Source organism: Scatophagus argus, chromosome 17 (assembly GCF_020382885.2).
Source record: "Scatophagus argus isolate fScaArg1 chromosome 17, fScaArg1.pri, whole genome shotgun sequence".
NCBI classification, from domain to species: domain Eukaryota; kingdom Metazoa; phylum Chordata; class Actinopteri; family Scatophagidae; genus Scatophagus; species Scatophagus argus.
The window spans coordinates 21,746,035-21,773,903 of record NC_058509.1 but is presented as its reverse complement, the minus strand read 5'-3'; the positions used below and the strand labels follow the sequence as shown (position 1 = coordinate 21,773,903).

The 27,869-nt window shown below is 41.3% G+C and overlaps 1 protein-coding gene across 2 annotated transcripts; it reads right to left on the bottom strand.

Moving 5' to 3' along the window:
• Window positions 1-470: 470 nt before the first annotated feature.
• c17h6orf136 (chromosome 17 C6orf136 homolog) lies at window positions 471-27,502 on the bottom strand. Of its 2 annotated transcripts, none has more exons than XM_046417419.1 (7): window positions 27,250-27,502; window positions 16,232-16,403; window positions 12,037-12,711; window positions 6,125-6,213; window positions 5,827-6,027; window positions 5,555-5,624; window positions 471-1,984 (listed from the first exon to the last, which is right to left on the bottom strand). In XM_046417419.1, exons 2-7 carry the CDS (start codon window positions 16,262-16,264, stop codon window positions 1,841-1,843), a joined length of 1,212 nt encoding a protein of 403 aa, XP_046273375.1. In that variant the 5' UTR covers window positions 16,265-16,403; window positions 27,250-27,502; the 3' UTR covers window positions 471-1,840. The 2 variants fall into 2 exon arrangements, with proteins under 2 accessions (XP_046273375.1, XP_046273374.1); XM_046417418.1 differs by having other exon boundaries at window positions 16,166-16,403; window positions 27,250-27,497.
• Between the last annotated feature and the right edge of the window lie 367 nt (window positions 27,503-27,869).

Genomic DNA, 27,869 nt, shown 5'->3' with positions numbered 1-27,869 from the left:
ATCTTTACTCATTCATCCCAATTTAGTTATTTTTCATGAACATCGAAATCACAGCTCCACAATTACAGGAAAGACCGTCTAAAAGTGTGCACCCCATTCATGTAATTCATTGCTTGTACTACAGAACATAGAATGCTCCTTACATATTTTTTTTCTTTTGTGTGTGTTTATAAGCATATAATCTGGATAGTTTGTTTAGGTGACGACAAAATGAAATCTTAACCCTCAATCCTGTCAAGATTTCTATAGTTCTATAATCTGAGCCGAGTGAATTGTGAATAGTTTTGGGGAAATGAACCAAACCAGTGGTAAAAGCAGCTGTGGTTTGCATGAACAGGAGTTGTATATATAATCAAAGAATGATTTTGATCAATAGCACCACATCCATACCACCCTTCTACCTCAAAGTTCCCATCACTGTACCCAAACATGTTTGAAAATAGTATCTCTAAGAAGACTAAGAGTCAAAGTAGATTTTAAAACAAGTTTTAATCTATATAGAGCTAAAGTTGCAGTGAGTGTGCTGAGAGACTCATCAGTCTGTGTTCCATGAAAACATCCTCTTTGAGTTGATTCTAAAAATGTTGCAAGACACTGAAGAAATCAGGCATTGTAATGTATAAGAATCTGGCTTTGGGAATATGCACTTTTTTTGTCCAGTAACGCTGGTTATGATATGATGATCGAGCATCTGCTGTGGTAATGAACACACCAACTTCCCCAGGACCAGGCTCAGGTCAGCAATCGCTGATCAACAAGAAGCCACTGTGGGTATTTAATAATAATTCAACATTTTAATAATTCAACATTTTTTTGAAATGCACTTATTCCTTTTCTGAGAATGAAACATCAATCTTATGTCTGTGGAAGCAGTTAAAAGCAACTAGTCTAGCTCTGTCCAACCGTCTAAAAGTACATCTAACAACATCTCCACAGCTCAGTGGTTAACATGATGTATCCTGTAGTAGTCAAACAGAAATGTCGAGAAGTTGTTCTAGCAACTCTCCCCTTTTATATTTCTGTTTGTATAAAGACTAAACAAAAGTATCAAACGTTTGATCTGCTTTATATCCATTTGAAGTTTATCTATAAAGCTCTGGGAGACTGCTTGCTCTAATATATGTTTTTTGTTTGTTTTTTGCATCAGATTCCATGCATCCCAAATCTCTACAACATACATGGTGGTTGCAAATTAGATGGACCCATAGTCAGAATTGTCACAATGACAAGATCCAAGTTGAAAAACACAAAACTTTCCTTTAATACACAGACATGAGCTTGACATTGATCTTCTCACAATATAAAGAAAGCAAATTTTGAGCTATTCCTTTAAGGAAGACCAATTAATGTTTAGTTGCTCATTTGGTGACAAGCTTCGTAAAGCAGCACCATCTCAAATGTGTTGCAGCAGTAGATGTTAGCACTGCATCACAAATTTTAACTAAAGACCTACATCTTTGAGATTTCTGTCACCATATGTATGTACTGATGTTAGGCAACAAGTGTAATGCTGATCAGTTAAATATTGTATTCAGTTTATTAATAGAAAACCTGAACTTTATGTCATGAAATTTCAAATTGTAGATATTTTTCTTGGAGTTTTAAAGGACCCATCTTTAAAGGAGTAGGAGCAGCAGTTTCTATTTTGAAATTTGAAAAATAAAAGCCAAATTTACTAATTTAGAAAAAGGAAAAACAGTTTGAATTCTTGACTTTGCATTTAACTCATGGGCAACATTATGAGACTTCAGGGAAGAGAGCTGAGAATGAATTAAACCTTTCAGAATCATACACACTACTGATTCCAAATGGAAGTATTTCTCCAGTCATTGTCCTTAGGTCAGTTTCTGATCTGTTGAAGCGAGGACAGGAAGAGGGGCAGCAGACTGAGTGTAGGTCGTTGTTCGTGCACACCAAGTGCTACCAGAGCCCCTGCCATGAGGGACGTTACTCTGGGCAGGACAGGGGGCTGAGCCGGCATCATCTGTCACACAGAGACAAAGAACAATTATACAAGAACCTCTGCACGATGCACAAAACAGCCGTGCAGCTAGTCATTTGGTTGACATTCTAAATTGACACACAAAATAAATAGCTTCCGTTCAGTTAAGGTGTTCTTTTTTTTTAAAGGAAAGGAAAGTGACATATCTTGTCATTGGAGGGAACTCACTCCAATGAAATTTGTTCTCTGCATTTAACCCACCCAAGTGACGTGCACACACACACAGCAAACCCGGGGCAGTGGGCGACCGCGTGCAGCGCCCGGGGAGCAGTGGGGGTTAGGTACCTTGCTCAAGGGTACCTCAGCCATGGACACCGGGACGGGGAATCGAACCAGCGATCCACCGGTTACGGGTCCGACGCCCTAACCGCTGATCCACGACTGCCCCCCAATATTGTGGGATATTAAGCAACTTAAACTGAGAACATTTGTTTCTATTTTCAGTTTCAATTAACTTGCAAGCTCAGCAACACCAAAAGGCCTGGAAGACCATGCAAAACAACTAAATTGGACGGTCGCAGAATTCTGTCATTAGTGAAGAAAAACTCTTTCAAGTCAAGAACACTCTTGAGGAGCGAGGTGTTTCACTGTCAAAGTCTACAGTCTAGAGACGGCTTCATGAATGTAAATACAGAGGCTTCACAACAAAAGTGCAAACCACTGGTAATGCTCAAGATTGTAAAAATTGTATTGTATTGTAGGTTGTATTATATGTATACTACTACATGTTTATATGTTGGGCATATAGAGGGCTAACATCTACCGGAGTCAAATTCCTTGTATACGTGACTGTACTTGGCCAATAAACCTGATTCTGATTCTTTTCTCTCTTTCCGGACATCATTGGAGTGCCGCTGCTTGCAAAAGTGTGTCCGTACCAGCAGAGCCACCTGTACCTGTTCTCAGTGCTACGCAAGCAGACATTTATTGGCTGAAGACAGTCCACACCTCCATCCTCTTGCTACCAGGTCACAGTTTGCCTCACTGAACATGACCATCAGTATGCAGCACAGACAGTGGCTTAAATCATCAATATCTCATTGCTGCTCAGCGCAGGACTCTTCCTCCTGAACTGGCGACAGAAATAGGGAAGGCAATGGCAGTTTGTCCTGATCCTCTTCACGGTTGCAGCTGTGGCAGGGGCCTATCTTATCTTCCCCAGCAAATTAGGAAGGGTTTGCTCGCTTGTCCTGTGAAAAAAAAGAATCCCAATCCTTCCTGATAGCATCAACCACATGCAGACAACATCTGAGGGAGCTGTCAGAGTGAGCGAACAGACCCCCTTGAGCACAGCCAAGCTGCAGAATCAGCTTGCACAGGGTTCCTAGCATGACTGGAGGGATCCCCGTCCCAGACGGAGAGGAACCGCAGCCACTGCTGTCACTCAGTCTTAGCAAACAGCCGCCCAGCCCTCCTCTCTGTGCCTTTCTTTCTGCCAAGAACAGGCAGTCAGTCTGTACCATGTCCATCCTATGTGGGGAATGTGTACTTTTTAGCAACAAAAGCTGGACATAGCAACTCCTTTCAGGGCCTGCCATCTGCTATAAAGAGTTTGTTTGCCTCTCTCCCCACTGAATGTAATGCAACTGTTCAAGCACACTTCCTACCTTCACCCGCCTGTCTCCTCTGCCATGCACAGACATAATACATGAGCAGCATGAATCTGATTTACAATATGAGCTTTTCGAATTTTAGCAGACTTTTGCTCTCACAATACCCCAGCAGTTCTCACAGCAGCAGAGAGGACTCTTTCTTGGCTGTCAAAATGCCCACAGAGGCCCCACATCACATAGGATGCAAATTCATTTTTCAGACCTCTGTTCAGTGTAGTGAAATCTGCTGTCAATGAGAGAATGGATGACAGAATTCATAGGAAAAGTGTTACAGGATACTGTCATATCATCTGCATCAGAAGCAGCCACTAAGAAGTCCTGGGAAAGGTCCCACCAAGCGAGGTGAACTAGGGTAATTATTCTTGTCCTGTCTTTAGTGCCAAAGAGAACAGGCGAGATCAATTCTCAACCTGTCTCTCTTCAACAAATCCATAATGGGTTTTTTTTTGTAATTCCGGTGATCATGAAATGCATGGAGAGACTAGTGTTACAACATGTCAAGGCCCATATCCCATCTGGCTGTGACCCACATCAGTTCGTCCACAGGTCCAACAGATCCACAGATGATGCCATCTCCATCGCCCTCCATAACGCTCTCCGCCACATTGTAAGCCCCAAAACATACATCAGGATGTTGTTTGTGGATTTCAGCTAGGCATTCAACTCCATCAGCCCCAGCTGACTGATCAACAAACTGCAGGCACTGCAACTTGGAACCTCCCTTTGCCTGTGGATCAAGGACTTCCTGACTAACAGACCCCAACAGGTCAGGATGGGCACCTCCACATCCTCCACCATCGTCTTCAATACTGGTGTGTGTGTGTGTGTTCTGAGTCCAGTCCTGTACACTCATAACTGTGCCGCCATCCATGGCTCCAACACCCTCATCAAATTTGCAGACGATACAACCATTGACTGGTCAATAATGATGACGAGGCACCATATAGGCAGGAGGTCCAAGCACTGGCAACCTGGTGCAGTAACCTCAACCTCAACACCAGGAAGACAAAAGAACTCATCATCAACTTCCATAAGACAAGGACTACACCACACTCAGGCCTGAGCATCAATGGGGAAGAAGTGGAGCGGGTCAAAAAAATTCAAGTTGCTCGGACTGCACATCTCAGAGGACCTGGGTTGGATTGTGAACACCACCCACATCATTAAAAAGGCCCAGCAGCAACTCTTTTTCCTGAGAACACTGAAGAGGAACAAACTGCCTCCACGTCTGCTGAAAAACTTTTACCACTGCACAATACTGTCCTGACCTACGGATGAACAGTGTGGTATGCCAGCTGCACTGCGAATGAAAAGAAACAACTGCAGCGAGTCATCAAGACTGCTCAGTGGATCATTGGCTCCCCAGTACCACATCCACTACTCAAGCCAGCTCCTCCGACAGGCCATAAAGATCTACAACGACCCAGTCCATTCAGGACACACTCTATTCTCCAACCTCCCATCTGGCAGACTCAGACCCCCCCCCCCCCCAAAACCAAATCAAAGTATGGTCTAGACCTACTCTATTTGGAAAGTGTCATGATAACTTTTGTTGTGATTTGGCAGTTTATAAATTAATTGAATTGAAATGAAATAACCCCCCCACCACACACACACACACACACACACACACACACACACACACACAACCCTGAAAGATAAAACAGTACAGAAAATGGATGGATGGATGGAAGGGAAGCACCTCCTCCCCAGTTACTTTTAAAGGGCAAACAAGACTGAAGCCTGATTATGCTAAAAAGAACTGCTAGTTCGATTGTCTAACATTGTCAAAAACCAGCAGTGGTATCGGGGGATGGTTGCATCCAACAACTTTGGGAACTTGGAAATACAGACTGAAAAAAGTTTGGGAGCCAAAACAAAACACTAGGCACTAATGTCAGCAAGTACTTAATGGTATAAAAGACAGTTAGCTGCTTACCTTTTCAACTTTATGACAGTGAATGAGTCCATCCTGTCCAATGTAAAATGTAGAGAATGCATCATATGACCTATCAGATGAAATATGGATTGAGTTCAATTGCAAACCATTGAAACAAAAGACTTAAAAATACTTAACATTTGAAATTGAAACATTCTGTATACTGCATGCTTAATAAAGCAAGGCCCTAAAAACTTCAAAATTCTCCTTCTCAGACTAAACCATGTTACACCACTTAACAACAGATCCAGTTTGGATGTATTCTATGTTACCTGTACAGGTGAGATTTGTCTTTCTGATAGAAGTGCAGCAGTAGAGAGTGGAAGGGAAGGCCCCTGATCCTCCAGCGAGCCTTAATGGTCCCATCCTCAATGTGCTTAGTGAGTTTCAACACCTCTAGCCGAGCCTCAGCATAGTAACATAGACAAAGGAGCCGCCAGAGGGAGAGGATGAGCTGGTACACCACACGGCCTCTACACCAAGACACGCAACAGCAGTCAGGTCAGGCAAGAAATGACACAATAAGACCTGCATGTAATAATGCATCTTCGTTAGACAAAACATATTCACCTGGTCTTGGTATTCATGAGTCCATTGATGAATTCCATATCATTTGAGTACATGGTGTAATCATGGCTCTTCATAAAGAAACTTGGAAGCTGCAAAAAAATACAGAAAATTCATTCACTGATATTGAGGTCTTCATATCTTTACACTTAGTTACCAGTACAGTATTATACTACATACAGTTAGTTCCATATACTGTATACTTGAATAAGTATAAGTTTTTTGAAAAGCTCTATGGGTTGAGATCAGGTGACTGACTTGGCCAGTGACGAACATCTCATTTCTTTGCCTTGAGAAAGTCTTCGGTTGCCTTTGCTGTATGTTTTGGGTCATTATCCTGTATCTGCAGCCTGAAGCAGTGTCCTATCAGTTTTCATCATTAGGCAGAATCTGAGCAGAGAGTATAACCCTTAACACTTCAGAATTCACTCCACTACTTTCACGAGCAGTCAGGTCATCAGTAAACACCAGTGACCCAGCTTCATTGGTAGCCATACATGGCCCTGCCATAACAATACCTCCACAGTGTTTGACAGATAATGTGGTATGCTTCGGATCATGAATTGTTCCTTTCCTTCTCCATACTTTTCTCTTCCCATCTTGCTGGTACAAGTTAATCTTGGTTTCATCAGTCCAAAGAAAATTATTCTGCAACTGGGTAGGGCTTTTAGGTCTCCTCTGGCAAAGCCTAATTTGGCCTTTCTGTTCTTGAGCATTACCAGTGGTTTGCACTTTTGTTATGAAGCCTCTGTATTTACATTCAATGAAGCCGTCTCTAGACTGTAGACTTTGACAGTGAAACGCCTACCCCCTCAAGAGTGCCCTTGACAGAATTTTTTCTTCACCAATGACAGAATTCTGCAGTCATCCACTTAAGTTGTTTTGCATGGTCTTCCAGGCCTTTTGGCGTTGCTGAGCTTGCCAGTTAATTTCTGTTGTTTTGGCCACTTCCAATGTTTTTGCTATTTCTCTGATGGGTTTAATTTGTTCTTTTTTTTCCCCACCCTAAAGATGGCCTCTACCACTAGCATAGATATTTCTTTGGACTTAATGTTGAGTGTTCCAGTAAACAGCTACCAAATGTAACACGCAGAACCAACTCCAGACCTTAATATGCTTGATCTGTCATGGACTAACAAGGGAACAGTTCATACCTGGCCATGAAACTTTTACCCTGGAAATGTATATATATTACGGGTGGAACGGATCACAAAATTCACGGTTCGGATCGTGTCACGGTTTTTGATCCACGGTTCAGATCATTTTTCGGATCAACAAAAAGGAAATAAATGGACCAGAATAACAAAAAATCCCTTTCAATTTATTTTTGGAACACTTCAAAACATATATGTAGTAAAACATATACAAAACACTTAAAAAAATATATAAACATAACACTTCAAAGGTTTTGCCCACTGAGTATTTAGAAAAACAAAACACTAATGAAATCTTGGAATTTGTGCAATTAAGTGCAATTAAGTATTTGGAAAAACTAAACACCAATGAAATGTCTGAAGTTAACATGTTTAAAAAAAATGTCTGCAGCTATAAACAACAATCAATATAAAAAACAATCCGTAATCTTTTTAATACCGCGCTGATGTTGTAGGAAAAGGCTGTGAAAAGTTGCTGTTGACTTTTTTTTCGGTTGTCGTCAGTGACACAGTTGGGTGATGTCGCTTCATATGGGTCAACATGCTAGATGAATTGCCATGCTTGTAAGACTTTCTCATGCCACAGTGCCGACATATCGTAACAGTTTTGTCCACTAACCTTCTCCCATCGTTACTGTAATGAACAGGAAAGGCAAAGTGCTGCCATATAGCTGATTTAAAAGACGCCGGTGGCCCCTCTAGCACTTGATCTCGTGGTCCTCCGCTTGCCACGCTGACACACTGCGCTTGTAACATACACGTGCAAACTGGCCTGCTCACGTCAGCGTACGACCGGCTTGTTTTAAAAATAATGAACCATTGAATCATTGCCTTCCAGAATAAAACACAGCCAATCCGCGGTACACATGCGTTCCGAACCGTGGCAAGTGATCCGTAATCTTCCGATTCTGAAACTGCTTGCCAGCCATTTGTCCCATCATTTATGAGCCACCAAAACTGGGACTGGGTGTATAGAAATGCTTGTAATTCCAAAATGGTTAATGCCATTGATGCCATGGTTAAAGCTCAAAGCCTTTACACATCTTGAGTGTTTCATTTCAAAATCAACGTGGTGGTGTACAACAATGTCAGCCACCAACTCATACCACCCAAGAGCAGGAAAGCGTGCTTGAGACACTCATTTGTGCCCACTGCAATCAGATTGGTAAACAGCAGTGGAGACCACTGACATCACCATCACCAGACTGTCAGTCCACCATAGCCCCTTTCACTGTATACTGCACTATCCACTTTTCGATAATACTGCACTACACTTGTGCATATACGGTGTGTGTATTCTGTTGTTACTATTAAATACATCTTGAGTGTTTCATTTCAAAATCAACGTGGTGGTGTACAACAATGTCAGCCACCAACTCATACCACCCAAGAGCAGGACAGAGCACTTCAGACGCCCAGTGCAATCAGACTGTAACAGTATCATCGTCGCCAATGTCGCTCAATGTCGCCACTCAGATACAAAAGATTATGTCCTACATCTATTAACAGAAAATGACCAACGTACTGATACGCCTCCGAACATTTCAGGTTATTCATCACCTCAATGTCTGTAGCAATAGAAACAGCTAAATATGCTAAGTTATTGGTGGCCACCTCTTTAGTTCATCTTCCTATTCCAAGATAGTAGAAGAGGTATAAATATGTTGTCCTTCTTAAGGTGTAACAGGTCATGTCCCCACATCTTAAATGGAGATTGAATGATTGATTTGTTTATCTTTGCCACAGAAATCATTAGCTTCCAGTTTAGTGACAAAACAGACTACGCACATAATGCACATAATCCCCATAATCCCCACACTTTGGCTTATCAGACCACATCTCATTGGAAATGATTCAAGCCTTCAGACCTCTGTGAAAACTGTCCAAGTATGGAGCAAAGAATCCACTTTGCTGCTGCAGGCCTGTTTTGAAAACAGACTGGGAATTGTTTGTACAGAGTACGGACTTTGAGGAATACAGCTCATCCGTTTAAACTTACATAGCCTTCTGCACCGACACGGGATTAGCCAAGAATACCATCAAGAGGTTCCCAAACCAAAAGCCATGGTTCAACAGGAAAGTACATTCCCTGCACAGGACATGAGTCGCTGCCTACAGGTCAGGGGACAGGCTAACTTACAGTAATGCCCCGGAGAGAACTGAAGGAGGGCAATAAGGTACGTAAATACAGATACCAGCAGTGTCACTTTGGAAACAACAACAACCCCTGCAGCATGTGAACAGGGATTAAAGCTACAACAGGGGCAGCACCTCACTGACCAACCATAACACCACACTCCCTGACACCCTGAATGAGTTCCGGGCTTTAACAACCACACCAGGAGTGGGAGCCCAGACAACAACACCACCACCCAAAGAGAAGTCCATACTCGTCACCTGGTACGATCGACTCTGAGGAAGATTAACATCACTGAAGCACACAACACTGAACTTTCATCACAAACTGCACTCACTGTAACACACAGCCTAAATCATGTGATGTCACAGTCACTGTATAAATACATTACATGAAGACTTTCTACCAGCAATCAGTCCAAAGCCTGAACTCAATCATAATTCATTATTCTTAGCCTTTCACACCCAACCTGGAAAAAAGTGCAGCTAATGTTAATTGTTACAGTACACCGCGCTCCAGGTATATACTCTTTTTTATCTGAATTCTCAGAGTTTATATCAAGTCTTGTCCTTAAAACAAATAAATTATTGTGGGTGATTTTAATATCCATGGGGACAACAAGAAGAGCCACTGTCTACCCACAAAATCCTCTTTTATCAGACCATTGTTTAATATCTTTTTTTTATTATTTCCATTACCTGACTACAAGCCACTAGGAAAAAATTCTGACACTAGGTGTCTATCTGATAGTAGTGTGGCAAAATTTAAGGAAGTGATACAATCAGCATTTATTTCCGTATCACATCTCAGTATAAAGGAACACTCTGATGCTAAGGAAGAGTCTCATGCTAACTATTGCCCCTCTAACCGTTAAGGCAAGAGGCTATTGCTGTGGTACAACTCTGAGATCCGCAGATTAACGCAAAACACAAAAAAATTAGAAGAATTTTGCCGGATCTGGCACAAGAGTTTCAAATCATACAGAAAGGCCCCATTCTCCTCCTCACAAATAAAACCCTAAATAGTCAACCAACATCTTATCTCAAAGGGCCTATAGTACCTTATTATCCCACTAGAACTCAACACTCCCAGGATGCAGGGTTACTTGTGGTTCCTATAGTCAGCAAAAGTAGAATGGGAACCAGAGCTCAAGTTCCCTTCCTATGGAATCATCTTTCAGCTTCGGTCAGGGAGGCAGACACCCTCTCTATGTTCAAGAGCAGACTTAAAACTTTCCTTTTTGACAAAGCTTATGGTGAGGGTTGGCCCGTAGTTATGCTGCTCTTGGCTTAGACTGCTGGGGATCTCCTATGATGCACCGAGCTTCTCTCTCCTCCTATTATTCTCCTTCCACACATATTCATGTCCCATCAATGCATGTCACTAACTTGACTTCTTCCCCAGGGCCTTTGTGCTTCCTCGTTTCTCAGGTTCCCATGGATCATGTCTGGACTTCCTGTTGCGGACATATTTCCCACCAATGACCGTTATTACCATTATTTCTGCATTATTGTTATAATTAATACTACTACTATCACAATCATTATTGTTAATACTATTATTGTCATTCCAATACTCTGTTATCACTGTTGTTATGTATCTCTGTATATGTACTCCCACACTCTCTTGCCCTCGCTCTCTCTCTCTCTCTCTCTCTCAAAACCCAACCAAGGCAGAAGGCCACCCACATTGAGCCTGGTCTTCTCCGAGGTTTCTGCCTTCTAAAAGGAAATTTTTCCAAGCTTGCTCATGGGGTTTTGTTGGGTCTCTCTAAAAATCATATTAAAGAGTTTGGTCTGGACCTGCTGCAATTGTTATGAGACAACCGTTGTTGTGATTTGGCACCATCTGTGAATTTCCCCACTGTGGGTCAAGAAAGGAAATCTTATCTAAATAAATTGAATTGAACTGAATTGTCCAAACCTAATATAAAAATAATAGGGGGCAGTATTTGTTTTTGGTGTTGTTGTTTGTTTTTTTGAAGCCACATACACACACACTCATGCTCAAACATGGGCATTAGTAACATATTTAGATAAGAAGCTATTTCTTTGATCTCCTGACTGACCAAAATGCATGTAATTATTAGCTTACCATTAGCTTACTAAGAAATAATATATACTTTAGGCAGCTAATTTTTGATGGTTTTAATTTAATGTAAATGCTGCCAGCTGAATATGTTAACCCGCTTTCTGCCATTTTTGTTATTAATACTGTGCAGAAGAACTAGGCACAGTAGAGGGACAGAGCTACTGTTAGCTACCAGACTGCTGCTGAGAGCTCTAAAGCAACTGCCAAGAGTCAAACCCAATTCTGCTCTGATTCGCAGCCATATACCAGCTCGAAGAAAGCAAGCTGGTATATTTGTTAAACTTTTGGGATTAAAATACATCACAACATACACAGAGAGTGTGACTTCATTCTCTGCTTCGGACGCCATTGCTTCAATATATCTTCATATAACAAATTGCAAGTCGTTTGATGCCACATTATTGTTTAGAATCTCACATATAGAATCTTTAAATAATGATACTTATTAAGTTGCAAAACCACTTCAGGAATGACAGACAGTAAAATTCAATTCAACTTCAATTCACTTATTCCGACACAGTGCGCATTCTTACCTCTATCCTCAGTCTTTCATACATTTTGGCCAGTTTCTCCTCTTTTTCACAGTCTCCTTCAGTATGGTTGCCCTCCACTCTCTCTGTATGGCTATACAGAGAGGTAGGAGGCAGCAGAATCAGATCCAGAGGCTTTGTGTCAAGTTCAATATCCTGCCTTGATTTCAGCCTTCTCCCAGGCTCAGCAACCGGGCAATGAAAACAATAAAACTGAGAGCCACACATGAATGGTGCAGGACACCTCTCTGCTTCAAACAGGCTTCTGAAACAGCCATGTTCTCTCTTTACAGCATCAACACTGTTTCTCTTGAAGCTGTCAACGCTTATGTCATCCTCCCTGCTACCATCCACTGTGGTCAACGAGAAAAAGAACTCAGGGGGCTTGTGAGCCCCCAGAGCAAGGAGGTCTCCTAGTTTATTTTGACCAGACAGAGGGAGCTCCAGCAGGGTGTGGATGTCATCTGACTCACCCTGTCGCACCAGCACACACACACTGAGCGATTCTTCGCAGTCTCCCTCATAGTAACCCCCTCTCTGAGGCTGGCTGGCATGATGAAATGGATGAGACAGTTTTGGCTGCTTAATGTTCTGATATCTCAAGCTGTTGGGGGCTGCCAGGGCCCATGGTGCATTGCTCAGAGTGCGTGTCTGACGGATCCACTGCCAGTCAATCGCCTGAAAGAAAGATAAGATTACATTACAATAGCAGTCTGACATTGTAAGAAAAATTATTAACAGTGTTAATAGAGAAACCCAATCTACACAAAATTTTTGAGGCTGATACCAATATCTGAGGGAGAAAAAAGATAATATATTGGCTTGAAGTGCTTAATAGTTATAGCACTAACACATTTAGATAATAATCCTTAAATCCGGTCACGTGGTTATTACACTTTTTGTGACCAAGATATATAATAGGCAGGCTATTTCACCACTTGTTAGTGTATACTGTACTTTTGTGTATTGAAGGCAACACTGCAGGGGTTTCCCTCGGATTCTGGAGCCAGGGCATGGTTAACGTTCACAAAAATGCAGAGGGCAAGGGTAAACGATTAACTTCTGTTCTGTTGAAACAGTTAAAAAAAGACTCTACGGGAGGGGTCTCAAACTTAACTTATCTGGGGGCCACTGGAGGTAGAGTCTGGGTGAGGTCGAGTGGCATCAAGTATTCCACAAAAAAAGGGTTTCAAGTATTCCAAAAAAAGTACAACTGATCCAATCTTCTCAATCTTTATTAATAATAATTCAGAACATGAACGGTTCTTCAGAATATAGGCTTCTCTGACCTACTCCTTGCTGCCAGAGACCTGGCAGTGCTTCCTCTTACACAGCTGAACCACATTTGGCTTGACGGAGGAAGCAGTTGAGACCCTCAGTATGGCCTGAAGATGCTCATCAGTAAGTCTGAACCTGTACTTTGATTTATTAAAGTTCATGGTGGAAAAGAGCTTTTCACACAGATAGGTGCTCCCAAAAAGGCACATGGTCCTCTTGAACATCCTGGGAAGCTCAGGGAAGGTGGGGGGCAATTCCCTCAAAAAATGTCCAAGCTTGTCTGCTTTTCCACTCACCTCCCTGAACTTGGCTTTGAGTTCAGAATTGCACTGCAGGTCAATTAGCTCCATCTGAAGCACAGGAGGGGCATCTTCCACATCGAAGAAGGGGTCAGCAAGAATTTGAAAAGTGGCTGTGTGTGTCTTGAAGTCCGCAAACCTGTGATCAAATTCCTCCTGTAGCTTTACAATGGCATCAGCAACTGAATGGTGTGCCCAAATCCATGAGTGCCTTGCATGCTGGGAAATGGCAGAGGTTTGTCTGAGAAAGCTGGGCTTTCCATAACACAAGTTTTGTGGAGAATGCTCTGACATTGTCACAGGCAGCACTAACAAGCTGCCCCTGACCTTGTAACTTCTTGTTCGGTTCATTCAGCTCCTGTGTGATGTCAACAAGAAAAGCGAAGTCCATGAGCCATTTGGGATCACTTAGCACAGGAACAGCCATCCCATCCTTCTCCATGAAGGCTTTCACTTCTGCTCTCAACTCTAAAAACCTCTGGCTCAGCAGTTTTTCGCCTGCTGTGCCAACGTACCTCAGTGAAGTAGAGCACATCCTCATATGCTGACTTTACTTCTTTCAAAAAGGTGCAGAACTGCCGGTGCTTTAAGCTCCACAATCTGATATAATGCATTTCACAATGACAAACATCACATTGTCAAACTTCAGGCAATTGCTCCAAAGGGCCTGCTGATGGATAATGCAGTGCAGAGCAATGGCCTCCTCCACACCCTCCTCTTCCAGTTTTCTTTGAACAAGTGCCACCAGTCCATTTCTCCTCCCTGTCATTGATGGCACTCCGTCCATTGTTATTCCAGCAAAACTCTTCCATGGTAAGCCGGCATCCACAATGGTATCACACAGCCAGCGGAATATCTCCCGAGTGGCGGTCTGGCCATACACTGCAATCACTGTGAGCAACTCCTCTGTCACTTCAAAATTGTCGTCAACACCACGAACATACATTACGAGCAGCAGCCAGTGACATCTGTGCTTTCGTCAAGAGCAACTCAGTATGCATGGAAATGTTTGGCTTTCTCACGCAGTTGATCGTAAATGTTACCCGACAGGTCAGAAATGCGCTCTGCCACTGTGTTTCTAAACTGACCCTTCTTTTCCAGACAGACTATACTTGCAGCCTATAACATGCACTTTTTGATGAACTCGCCGTCTTTGAATGGCTTTCCTGCCTTAGCAATCATCTCACTCGCCACGTAGCTAGCTTCGACTGCCACATCACTCTTTTTGCTTGCTTCCTTGAAAAAATCTTGCCTCTGTAGACATGTTTTAAGATTGGCGACCCGGTCCTCTCTCATATCTCCCTGGTATTTTGCATACTCCTCTGCATGTCTAGTTGAGTAATGACGTCTGATGTTGTATTCCTTGTGCACCGCAACTTTCTCTGTGCATATAAGACATGTCGTGGTGCCCCTGTGCTCAACAAAAAATATTCCGTCTCCCACTTCTCCTGAAATTGTCTGTGCTCATCGCCAACCTTTCTCTTCACGACAGGTTTTGAGAAAGACATGACTGGGGCTGGGTGACAAAAAAATGCATTTGTACTGGGTGACACTTTGTGACATTCCCGAATCATGTTTCAAGTGACTAACATTGCTAGTGCGCTTGCTGTCACAAGCCTGAGCTATGGTACGCCACAAGTGCAAATACAAAACACCCAGGGCAACGACCCGCCACGTGCGTATAAGGAAAAACACGCGGGCCGTACTAAACTTTGATGTCGGGGGGGCACAAAATATCCTGTGGGCCTCAAGTGGCCAGTGGGAAGCAAGTTTGAGACCCCTGCTCTAAGGTGTCTTATGTCTTTCACACATTGTATTTTATTTATTTGATTTGAACATGACCCAAAATATAAAAAAAACAACAAGCTGTAATTTTAAGGGGAGCTGAACGCTGGAACAATATCTAGACCATGGTTTATAGCTTTAAAACCAGGGTCTGAGGTAACAAAAAGTGGAAAATTGTGCCACTGTCTGACAAGTCCACATTTCAGGTTGTTTATGGAAATCTTGGACATTATGTCGTCTAGGCCTAAACTGAAACAATATTTATTAACTAATGGTTTTTACAATATCTTATTTTAAGAGATGCTGCAGCCCTCCTTTAAAAAGTCACAAAAAATGACATTTTCTTAAAACTACTCCATTTTGTAATTTTATCCTTTGAAATATACCAGAATATTAGTTATTTCTCTGATTATCTATTTATTTCCAAAGCATTTACTATAAAGTTACGACAGAAACAATGTGAATTTGTTGCACTTGTTGGTGGTGTTCCTAAATGTTGTGCTGGTTTACCTAAAATTTTCATGAGGGAGCACCGGTGCTGTGAAATTTTTTTTTCCTCCTCTCTCACAACAAAAGCACTTCTTCCCAGTACTCCACAGCACCCTGCTAGTGCATGTTTGTCTGGACAAAAAGCTATGTGGATGCTCTTACTGAGTGTTGTTGAATAATTGAATAATTGAAAAGTTGATGTAACAGAGTGTCCCAATATTTCTGACATCTTACATTTTATACTGCATCCTAAGTTGTGAACATGACATAATGCAGATTACCTGACTCAGACTCCAGATCTGTTTTTTGATGGGTTGTCTTCTGCTGTGGCTGCAGACAAAACTCACCCACAAGGCAATGCCCCCTCTGCTCACAGCCATTCACCACAGGGGCCAGGGCAACTGCAGTCACCAGCTGATCATCACCCAGAGTATGGTGAGCACCACAAAGACACACAGACAGTATCTTCAGGACCTTTTTGACTCAGAATGATACAGCAGGCTCTTCACTTCAACAGACCTGAAACCACAGAGAGGGCAGAACTTGTGACAGATAGCACTTCACTGGTTGGCAGGATGTTAAAATCAAGCAATGCTATACTACTAGAACACTACAAAAAAGCATAAAATATAACTGATGAAAATATATGCCTGCCAGTGTTCAAATTCATGGGTTGGGAAACAAACAGCCTCAGAGACCGGAGGCCAGTTTAGAACTGTAGCTTGTGAGTGTGTATGTTAAGGAAAGACAGAATGTAGGTCTTTTTAAATCATTTTCATCTAGGGCTGACCTTTCTTACATTGAGGGTCATCCATTATCATGTTAACCAACATCCAAATCAGAATTCGAATATTGTTTTTGTTTTTTTGGTCCAACAGGAAAGAAGCACTGTATTGGCTGCATCAAAATAACCAAGCAAAAGACTGATAAAAAGAAAGAAATGTCCTCTTTGGAATTTAACTCGTCGCCTGTACACATAAAAACCAAGCACCTATCTCTTAGTACTTCTGCTCCATGCACAAAAGCTGTTCAGTGAGCAAGGGGCTGAGATATGGACAGTGGATGATGCCCCCTCCCCTTTTACTAAACACTAAAAATTACAATAATAGCAAGTTCCATAAATCAAGCCCTGGTTCTTTTTGTAGGATTCACTCTACTAAGACCACATTGCACTCACCTACCACTCAGTCCCGGATCACCCTGGTATAACCCAGTTTATTTCTATGCACTCAGAGATCAATTCTGAGTTTACCCGAGAGCAAAATAATCTTTATCTTGTTAATCAACCTTGTCGTTAAACTTATTTTTTTTGCTGTCATGAGTGTTCTGCATTATGGGTCTTAGGTCCCTCCCATTATGGGTCAAGAAAGTATGACATAATGAATCGAGGAAGAATAGACTTTTTAAATCAGAAGTGTTTTGAACATCTTTGGAAACCATCACACCAACACCCTTTTCCTGGAAAGTTTCTGGACAACGAAGCACAAATTATGAGGACTTGCAAATGAACATTGCTAGTACATGAGTGTTTGTGTTTTCCCCAAGCCCCCGAGAACAGCACTGGGCTTTGAAGCCAATTAGTGGCCAAACATGTGACTACAACTTCAAGTCACACACACACACACACACTAGCTGTTAAACATCACAACCCCCATGTTTCTATATCAGAATTTGATCCATTCGGTCCAAGTGTGTTTGGAAAATCTAGAAAAGCTACACAATTAAATAATTTCATCCCCATTCAATTTAAATTTTTACATAATGCCAAATAACAACAAAAGCTGTCCTGACATAGAGCACAGAAATATAAAATATAGAAACATGTAATTAATACTAAAGACAAAATTCAGAAAAAAACAAAGCATACACACATCCATAAAGTTTCAACTCAATTCAGTTTATTTACATAACGCCAATTCACAACAAAAGTTATCTCATGACACCTTCCAAATTCCCCCATGAGCAAGCGCTTGGCGACAGTGGTGAGGAAAAACTGCCTTTTAGAAGGGAGAAACCACGGAGCAGACCCTGGCTCTAGATGGGCGACCACCTGCCTTGACCGGTTAGAGTTCAGTGCATTGTGGGAGATCCCCCAGCAGTCTAAACCTATAGCAGCATAACTAGGGACCAGCCTAGTCCAGCCCTAACTACAAGCTTTATCAAAAAGGAAAGTCTTTAATCTACTCTTAAAAGTAGAAATGGTGTCCGCCTCCCGGACCGAAACCAGGAGATGGTTCCATAGTAAAGCAGTTCGATAACGAAAGGCTCTGGCTGGCTGCCGATCTACTTTTGAAGACTCTAGGACTTGTGGTATAATTTTTTTAAAAAAAAAACTTTTATAAAAAGTTGTGATGAGCTAAAGTTGTAGTATGCATTGTCATATGATAGCATGAAGTAGTCGTGTTATGTTCTGATTTTGATTGAAAGAAAAGCAAGATACAGCTGTATTAAAAAGGTACAACTGTTTAAGGGCCTGTAAGCTATGGAAGGTTAAATAATAACCAAATAACCGAATTAGAATAAATCAGATAAATAAATCAAAAATAATGGCCTGGGGAAAGTAACCAGCTAACCCAGGGTGAGCCAACCTAATGGTGTAAAATGTCCCCAACTGACCCAAGGCTGACCCAGGGCAAAAAGATGACTTAATGGTAAAAATAAAGATGGTAAAGGGATGGACAATAGGCATGGAAAGGTCCAGACCTTAAGGTATATAAAGAGAAGCCACCAGCCATTTTATTCAGAGCCCTTCATGTGTACTCAGTGTGCATTGTGAACAAGCTGTCCTTTTCTGTCGACATTAAAGTCTTTGCTGCTCAGACTCCTGCCTCCTGTTGACGATTATACCGGACTTCGAGAGAAGATTTTCCCTGAACAATTAGACACAGCTAAAACTTAATGAATTTAATGTTTTGTGGCTCTGGGCCTCGGCTCTGAGTCCGCACTACAGAACCACAAGTAACCCTCCATCTTGAGAACGTAAAGCTCTGATGGGATAATAGGGGACTGTCAACTCTTTCAGGGCTTTATACGTGAGGAGAAGAATTTTGAACTCTATCCTGGATTTTACAGGTAGCCAATGTAGAAAAGTCAGTAAAGGAGAAATATGATCTCTGATGCTGCTTCTTGTGAGAAATTGTGCAGCAGCGTTCTGGATTAGCTGGAGAGTCTTGAGAGATGTATTGGGGCAACCTGATAAAAGGGAGAATCCAGCCTGGAAGTAATAAATGCATGGACTAATTTGTGCCCAATTTTTGCAATACTGCAGAGGTGACTCTCTGAATAACTCTTGGATTCCTTACAGTGGAGCTTGAGGCCAAGGCATCTAGCATTGCTATATCATTGGAAAATTTGTTTCTAAGGTGTTCAGGGCCCAAAACAATAACTTCAGCGTTGTCTGAATTTGGACTTCAGACATGCCCGAAGTTTGGCGAGCTAATTTGTTTCATCTGATTTCATTGACAAGTAGAGTTGTGTGTCATCTGCACAACAATGATTAATGTGTGATTAAAACAATGAGTCAGTTTATATACACTGACAGAAGCTGATCGAATCTAATGAAGAGATAAATGCTGTACAAAGACTATCGTTGTTATTGTTCACATGAATATTGAAATCACCCACAATAATGACTTTATTTTTTATACTTACCAATACTTTATTAGGACTAGGGTGGCATGTTGGTGCAGAGGCTAGCACTGCTGCCTCACAGCAAGAGGGTCCCAGGTTCGTATCCCAATTCTGTGCGGAGTTTGCATGTAGGTTAATTGGCTACACACCTAGGGTATTCTACACCCTAGATGAGTGTGTGGTTGTCTGTCATTTTGTGCCAGCCCAGTTACTGACTGATCACTGACACCACCTCTTGCCTATAGTCAGGCTCCAGCCCCCGCGCGACTCCATCTGATAAGCGGTATAGAAAATGAATGAATGGAGGGAGGGATGGCAGGATGGATGTCAAGGACGAGTTTTTCCAGGTTTGGTGTGAAAGGCTACGAATAAGGCTTTCAAATGAATTATAATTGAGTCTCGGCTTTGGACTGATCTTTTAGACAAAATAAGTCCATATCATAATCTGACATTAAGCCATTTACTAAAACACCTTTAGATGACAGAGACCACCCCCCTCCATTTGTCTCTTTCATTATATTCTGCACTATTGCACTAACCACTTTAGGACAGTACCACACCACTCCTGTACATAAACAGTGTGTGTATTCTGTTTTTAGTATTTAAAGCATTATAGTTTACTTGTAGAGTTGCAGTTGCAGGCTTTTTTGACTCAATTTTATCATTCAGTCTAAAGCCCAAAGTCAACTACCGTTTATTCAAAAGCCTTATTCTTAGGCTTTCACACCCAACTTGGAAAACGATACAACCAATTTGTATTGTTGTAGTGTACTGTGCTTCTGAACCTGTCTGAATTTCTACTGGAATTTTCAGAGTTTCTATCGAGTCTAGTCCCTAAAACGAATAAAGTAATTATTATGGGCGAGTTCAATATCCGTGTGGACAATGAGAACGATGGCCTTTGCACAGCATTTATCACTCCATTAGGCTTCGGTCAGTGTGTACATAAACCCACTCACTGTTTTAATCACACTCTCGACCTTGTTTTGACATATGGCATTGAAATAGAACATGTAATAGTCTTTGAACAAAATCCTCTTATCTGACCATTGTTTAATAACTTTTGAGTTTATACTACTTGACTACATAACACCAAAAAAAACTCCTACACCAGATACCCGTCTGATATTGCTGTGTCTAAATGAAAGCAATTCTATTGTCATTTACTTCAGTATCATGCTCTATTACTGCAGAACATTACAATATTAAAGAAAAATCTTATGCCAATTGTAGTCCGTCTCAATTCGACCATTTTGTGGACAGTACAGCCAGCTCATTAAGGACAAAAATCGACTCTGTTGCCCTGCTAAAAATGAAACACATAAAGCAAAAGAGACTAACACCATGTAGGGAAGGGCGATATATTGTCAAAAACATTCCCCATGATAAGAATATGTCATTCCACGATAAAAACGATACATCCTCATTGATGACGTATGTAAGTGTGCGACACACTCACAGCCCAACACGTGTGGAATATTGACAACAATGGCGGAAGACAGAGCAGATACGCCAGGTAGCGAGCAGTTCGTTCCGAAAAGGGGCTCCAGCTCCGTTATCTGGAACTGGTTTGGTTTGACGAAGTCTGACGCTGAGCAGCAATTTACCACGTGCAAGGTTTGCAAACAAACAGTGCATACAATGGACAGCAACACGATTAATTTGTTCCACCACCTCAAACACAAGCACAAACCGCAATACGACAATAGCCAGAAAATGGCCAAGGATGCAGAAGCAGTGTCAACTTCATCCAAAGAAACCATCAACTGAGACGAAACTTGTATTTGCATTTGCTCATTCCACACTGTATGATGATCAGAGGAAACAGTGTCAAAACGTTTTAATACATTTTTAATAAATAACTTGTTTAGACTTGTTTGTTTGGTGTCACTCACTACATTTTTGCAGTACAGGTGTACTACTTTGGCGACAGATTTATAGTCAAAAAGATTAGGTTGAATTGGTGTTTATTTTATTTATCGTCATTTTTATTGTTACCGTGATTAATACCAGAAATTATCGGGATAAATTTTTTAGTCCACATCGCCTATCCCTAGCGCCATGGTATAGTACTGAGGTTTGCAAATTAAAGCAAAATGCGCAAACACTTGAAAGGAAATGGCTCCTCCAAACGCACAGAATCTCACTCAATTTGGCAAGACAGCCTTAGATCGTACAGGAAGGCCTTACGGAATGCAAGAGCAGAGCAGGGTAACAAGCATACCCCCAGGTTTCTGCAGGTGTACTGATTAAAAACTCATTTTAGAGATCATATTTCTCCTGTATTGGCGTCACTACACTGGCTGCCGGTAAAATTGAACATAGAACATTCTCCTCCTTACACATAAAACCCTAAATAGTCAGGCATGATCTTATCTCAAACAGCTCATAGCACTTTATTATCCAAGTAAAACTCGACGCTCCCAGGATGCAGGGTTACTTGTGGTTCCTAGAGTCAGCAAAAGTCGACTCGGAACCAGAGCCTTTAGTTATTAAGCTCCGTTCCTATGGAATCATCTTCCAGCTTCGGTCTGGGAGGCAGACACCCTCTCTACGTTTAAAAGGAGACTTAAAACTCTCCTTTGTGATAAAGCTTATATTCAGGGCCTGCCTAGGCTGGCCCCTAATTATGCTAGTATAGGCTTAGACTGCCAGGGGACTTCCTGTCATCTGAGTGAACTGACAAAGCTCAGGTGTAAATGGATTCATCAGAGGATCTTGGCAAGTGTCATACCTCAGTCAAGAGGCAACCTGAAATCCACAGGAAGAGGCATCAAAATGAACACTGTGACCTGAAAGCTTGCTATGCATAACATGAAACGGAAAATTCAAATACATTCCACTAAATGTGAAGATTAGGACCAGAATCAATCAGTAGCACTATTAAAAAACTATTTAAATTCATTTTCATCAGAAAAAAGTGTTTTGGGGGTTTAATTACTCTTTCAAGATTTTTTGTTTATTATACATCACTACAGATTGTCAATATTGACTTTAAGCATCAAAAACATGTGCCCATGCGCACACACACCAAAAGAAAAAGTGATCCATTCTAAATATTTATTTTTAAAAATTAACTAGAATCACAATGGTTTCATTTTTAGAACCTAAAATAGAGTAGGCCCTACACCCTCAGCCTATCATAATCATAATAATGATGAGGTTGAGAGGTCAGAGAGGCCAGTAAGGCCATTATCCATTATGTTTGTTGTTATGATTTTACCTAACATGCAAATTTCAAGCAAACAGGTTGGGGTGAAAAAAAAAAAAAAAAAAAAAAAAAAAAAAAATATATATATATATATATATATATATAATAAAAAGTTGATAGTTCCCTATTATCCCACCATAGCTTTACATTGTGGTTCCCAGAGTCTTCAAAAGTAGATTGGGAACCAGAGCCAGAGCTATCAAGCTCCTCTACTGTGGAACCATCTTCCGGTTTCGGTCCAGGAGGCGGACACCCTTTTAACATTTAAGAGTAGACTAAAAACTTTGCTTTTTGAGAAGGCTTATAGTTAGGGCTGGCCTAGTAATGCTGCTATCGAGCTAGACTCCCATCATTATATACAGCTATGCATCTCTGCTTGTGTGCTCCTTCTCTTACGCCCCACCCCCCTCTCCCTCTCTCCCTCTCTCTCCTTGTCTATCTTTCTCCTGCCCTCTCTCTCTCTCTCAACCCAACCCGTCAAGGCAGATGGCCGCCCATCTTGAGCCGGGGTCTGCTCCGAGGTTTCTGCCTTCTAAAAGGCAGTTTTTCCTCGCCACTGTCGCCAAGTGCTTGCTGGGGGAATGTTGGGTTCTTTGTATTACAACATAATTAAAGAGTTCAGTCTAGACCTGCTCTAATTGGAAAGTGTCATGAGATAACTTTTGTTGTGAATTCACGCTATGTAAATAAACTAAATTGAATTAAATTGAATTTTTTCAAAAAAAGCGCAAGAACATTGCTTGGATTGATATAGAAAACGGGGTAACCTGGGTCTAGGATTATTTCTCAACAAAAAATGTTGCAGATTTTAAAAGATTAGATACATCAGTTTGGCTTACTTGAAAGAAAAAATGGAAAATTTGTTAAACGTGTCCATCTACCTGAATTGATCTTTGGTAATAAGTTGTTGTTGTTTACCAACACAAATCATAAAATCACCATCATCATAAAGGTAACATTATCAGTGGCAACTGCCCACACAGTAGAGTTATTATGACTAGATGTCGCATTGATTCAATTACAGAATCAGAACTGCATTCTGTGTGAGAACAACCCTGCCACCCAGCCAATGACGTTGTTCCTCCTGGATCTACACTGTTCTCATAGGTGACAAAATCAGATAATCTGCAGCACAGTCCTCAGCTGCTTCAGTTAGTGAGAAGTTTTTCAACTACATAAGCAATTTACTTTCTGAGATCAGCAATTCCTTCAGTTGCATGGTAACTTGCATGATTCTGCTTCACTGTGGTGTCACTTGGCAGACAAAACTAAGGTCTATGTGCCAAGATTACATTTGGATTTAGTGGTCTTTTCAAACCAGAAATAATTGCTTACTTGAATATTTAAAATTAATTGCTGTTTCATATTGTACTTTCCACCCCGCATGCTGATAAATACTCGGTTTTCTTGCACTACAACCTTTACAGGTGAACTTAATTTAACCTTCTCTATACTTTTGTATGCACATGTCCAACTGTTTTGTTTCAGCACTTTTTGCATAACATGCTGTTCTCTAACAAGTGTTTGATCCATGAATTGAAAAATTAAAAAAGTTAAATGTTCTGCTCAATGACAATTTGTACTGACACAGTCCTCTTCATCATGTTGTTCACATTTTGACATCATGAGACCAAGACAACACCTAACAACTGAGCAACAGTACCTGGCCATTGCAGGGTTTCAAACAGGATGTTCTCAGAGGAAAGTTGCCTGGAGACTGGAAGAGTCACAGAAACAGTACCGGATGATGAATGCGTCTGAACTCAAGGCATGTTGAACTCCAGGCACCCGAGTGTCATGTCTGACCAATCATCAGTACGATCCGCGTGCTAGATGACCTGCAAGGGTATCTGACCACACCACCAGGCACAGCCATCATTGCCTTGCATGGGCCAGGGAGCATTTGCATTGGACAAGGAACCAGTGGGCCTAGGTGCTGTTCTCTGATGAAAGTCGATTCACACTGCGGAGAAATGATGGTCCCCAACGCTGTTGGACACATCAAGGAGAATGCTGTGCATCCACTGTTGTCACCAGATGAGCCTTTGGATGTGGTGGCGTTACAGTCTGGACAGGTGTGTCTAGTCAATGCAGAACTGCCCTACACCTTGTGAAATGGTGCCATGACAAGCCAATACTACCTAAATAACATCATTAATCCAGTCATAGTGCCTCTACATGAGCAACACAGCCCTGATTTCATCTTCAGGGATGACAATGCCCCAGCTCATCAAGGCTGCATCATCAGGGAATGGCTGCTGGAGGCTGGGGTACCATAGCCCTGCACCCCAGAACCTCGATGAACTAAGCGCAGCGCTTCAAGAAGAGTGAAATGCCATGCCTCAGCAGACAATAAGTCAACTTGTGAACAGCATGAGATGTCATTGTCAAGCTGTAACTGATGCTCAAGGAAACTTGACAAGTTATTGAAACAGACATTTTTTGTTGCGGTATACCCACCACTGTTGTTAGCTTTTGTTTCAATAAATTGGTTGAGAAGAAAGAAGTATAAAGACCAGTTTGACAGTAAGCGAAACACCAGACCAGTATATCAAATTTTATGACCCAGCGTCACACTTGACTCAGCAATTGCTCTCATTGTACTGTAACGGTTATTATTTCACATAACAACCATTCAACTTTTCCTCTTCTAAAGTTTAACATTAAATTTTAAAAAAATGCACCTTGATGGCAGCTCCTATTTTTGAAGTGCACATGTGAATGTGAGGGCTTTTAATTTAAAAGACAGGAAGCATTTCAAGGTTTCTGTAACGTTAACAGGACAAACAGGAGAAGACCACACAAGGCTTTTTACTAAAGTATTCATTCATATATTTTCTATACCACTTGTCCGTCAGGGTCATGGGGTGGCTAAAGCCTATCCCAGCTGACTGCGGGCGAGAGGTGGGATACATCCTGGACTGCTCGTCAGACAATCACAGGGCTCACACAAAGACAGACAACCACACACTCACACACGCACACCTATGGGCAATGTAGAGTAGCCAATGTAAAGGAAGCCGGAGAACCCTGAGAAAACCCACACAGGCACAGGGAGAACATGCAAACTCCTGGCAACAGTGTTAACCACTGCACCGCCGTACTAAAGTATTATAGTGAGTAATGTTAGATGGCATAAACTGCACCAAATAATTGCCAATGAGTTCTCTCATATGGACATTAGTCAGAGTTATAAAGCAGCACTGTTTGCGCAACTCTCAACTACAGTACATGACAACAAAACAGGGAAGCACCACCCTATGGTGCGGATCTGATCAACTATCTCAAGGCACCTGCTAACTTGCATAGCATAAATTCAAGTCAATTTAAACATGTATACTGGACAAGACCACCAAAACCCAAAAATCAGACTAACCTTAATTATAATATTGTTGTGATAATATTCACAGTATATTCACAGTGCTGCTAAACTGGGTCCAATAACTGATAATGCCATAAGCTAACCAATTTTGCTAGCAATGAACCAGAACAATACATTTGCATTAAAACTGAAAGATTAAAAAATGCAGCAAAAGATGAATGCAAAGTCCTGATAATTATGTGAAGATTTGAAGAGGGAAAATAAATGCTGCATTGGTATCACGTTGGAACTGTAAAGCCAAGCAAACTCTAGTTGAAAGAACTGATGGATTTTTCCCTGATTTGGGTCTTCCAAAGAGGCTATTCTAGGAGCGCATGACCTGCAGCTCACCACAAGTTAATAATCAGAGACTCGATGGTGACAGTTGAGAATGAATGAACATTCAAAAAATGAAATGTGTCCTTACAAAACATACGTCCAGAACTGAAAAGGAACTGCACAGCACCTATAAGTCTCGACCAAGTATAAATCTTCTCGATGAATACTGTCGGGTTGAGCTCCTTCGGCAAAGTTGTTTTCAGATCATCACTTGGTGACATGTCATGGGGACGCCGTGGTTTTTAACATCTTACAAAATAGACAATTTAGCTAAAATGACCTAAATAGTGAGTAATAATCAGAACCTAAAATTGGTCGCATCACTAATATAACACAGTGCAGCACGTGTCATTACCAACTATTCTCCGTTAAAAACCTGGTAATTTCTAGGCGTGACACCACTCGTGAATGATAACCGTGAGAATTAAGAATGAGCATCTGGCAACACAACTGAGACAAAGTATGACAGTTATTTAAGTTTTTTTTTTAAAAACGGCACAAAGGCAAGGTCGTCGCTACTATTTATCACACTGACCTAATCCTTTTTGTAATGCCAGTCAACATTTACTTATATCATGTTAAGTACCCACTGACTTAACAGCGCCTATATATTGTTAATTTTAACAATTACACAATCTCTACAAATAGCCCGATCATGGGGCTCGAGATAGCTTCCCTTATGGGTTGACGTTAGCTTATATGCTGTCAAATAGCGCTGTTTGTCTACAGCGACAGCTAATGATAGCTGCTAGATAGCTAAGCGAACTAGCTACCTGCTACTATTAAGCTAGCTACCGGCTTCTCAAACGTAACTGCAATATTACCTTTTACTAAAGAAAATCCGCTGAAATCAGTTGAAGTGGTTGTTCAGGTCAGGTCAGGCTTTGGGCAATAACTTCGGCAGCAGGTTTTGCAAGTAGGTTATCGTTAGAAAGCACTACTTTGCTAACTTACACAAATGTCATTCTAACCCTGTATGTCCTTGCCAGGCCAAACACGCCTCACGCAGTAAGTCGTTATGCTGCCTTCACTGCTATTGGAAATGGTGGCACCTCCACTGTAGTATAACTACCATTTATGACAAACGATGTGATACAAGACAGAGAAAACGGGAAATGTGTTAAGTCCTTGCAAGGAGTGTACCATTTATTTATCACATCAACAAAACGTTTTTCGCCCTGAATTTAAGAAGCGTTTGAAATGCGTAAGCTATTTAAAACGAACAAACAAATGAGCGTTTTTTATGACGTTATAAAAAGCCCACGTTTGTCTTTTCTGCTTCCGCTTAAATGGACATTTTTCTTTTTCTAATGCCATTATTACTGTTATTTATAAAAAAGAAAAAAAAGGAAGACCCTCTGAAATGTTCAAGATTCAAGAGATTCAAAGCATTTATTGTCATGTGCACAATAAGGAAACAGGTTTCCCTGTACAATGAAATTTT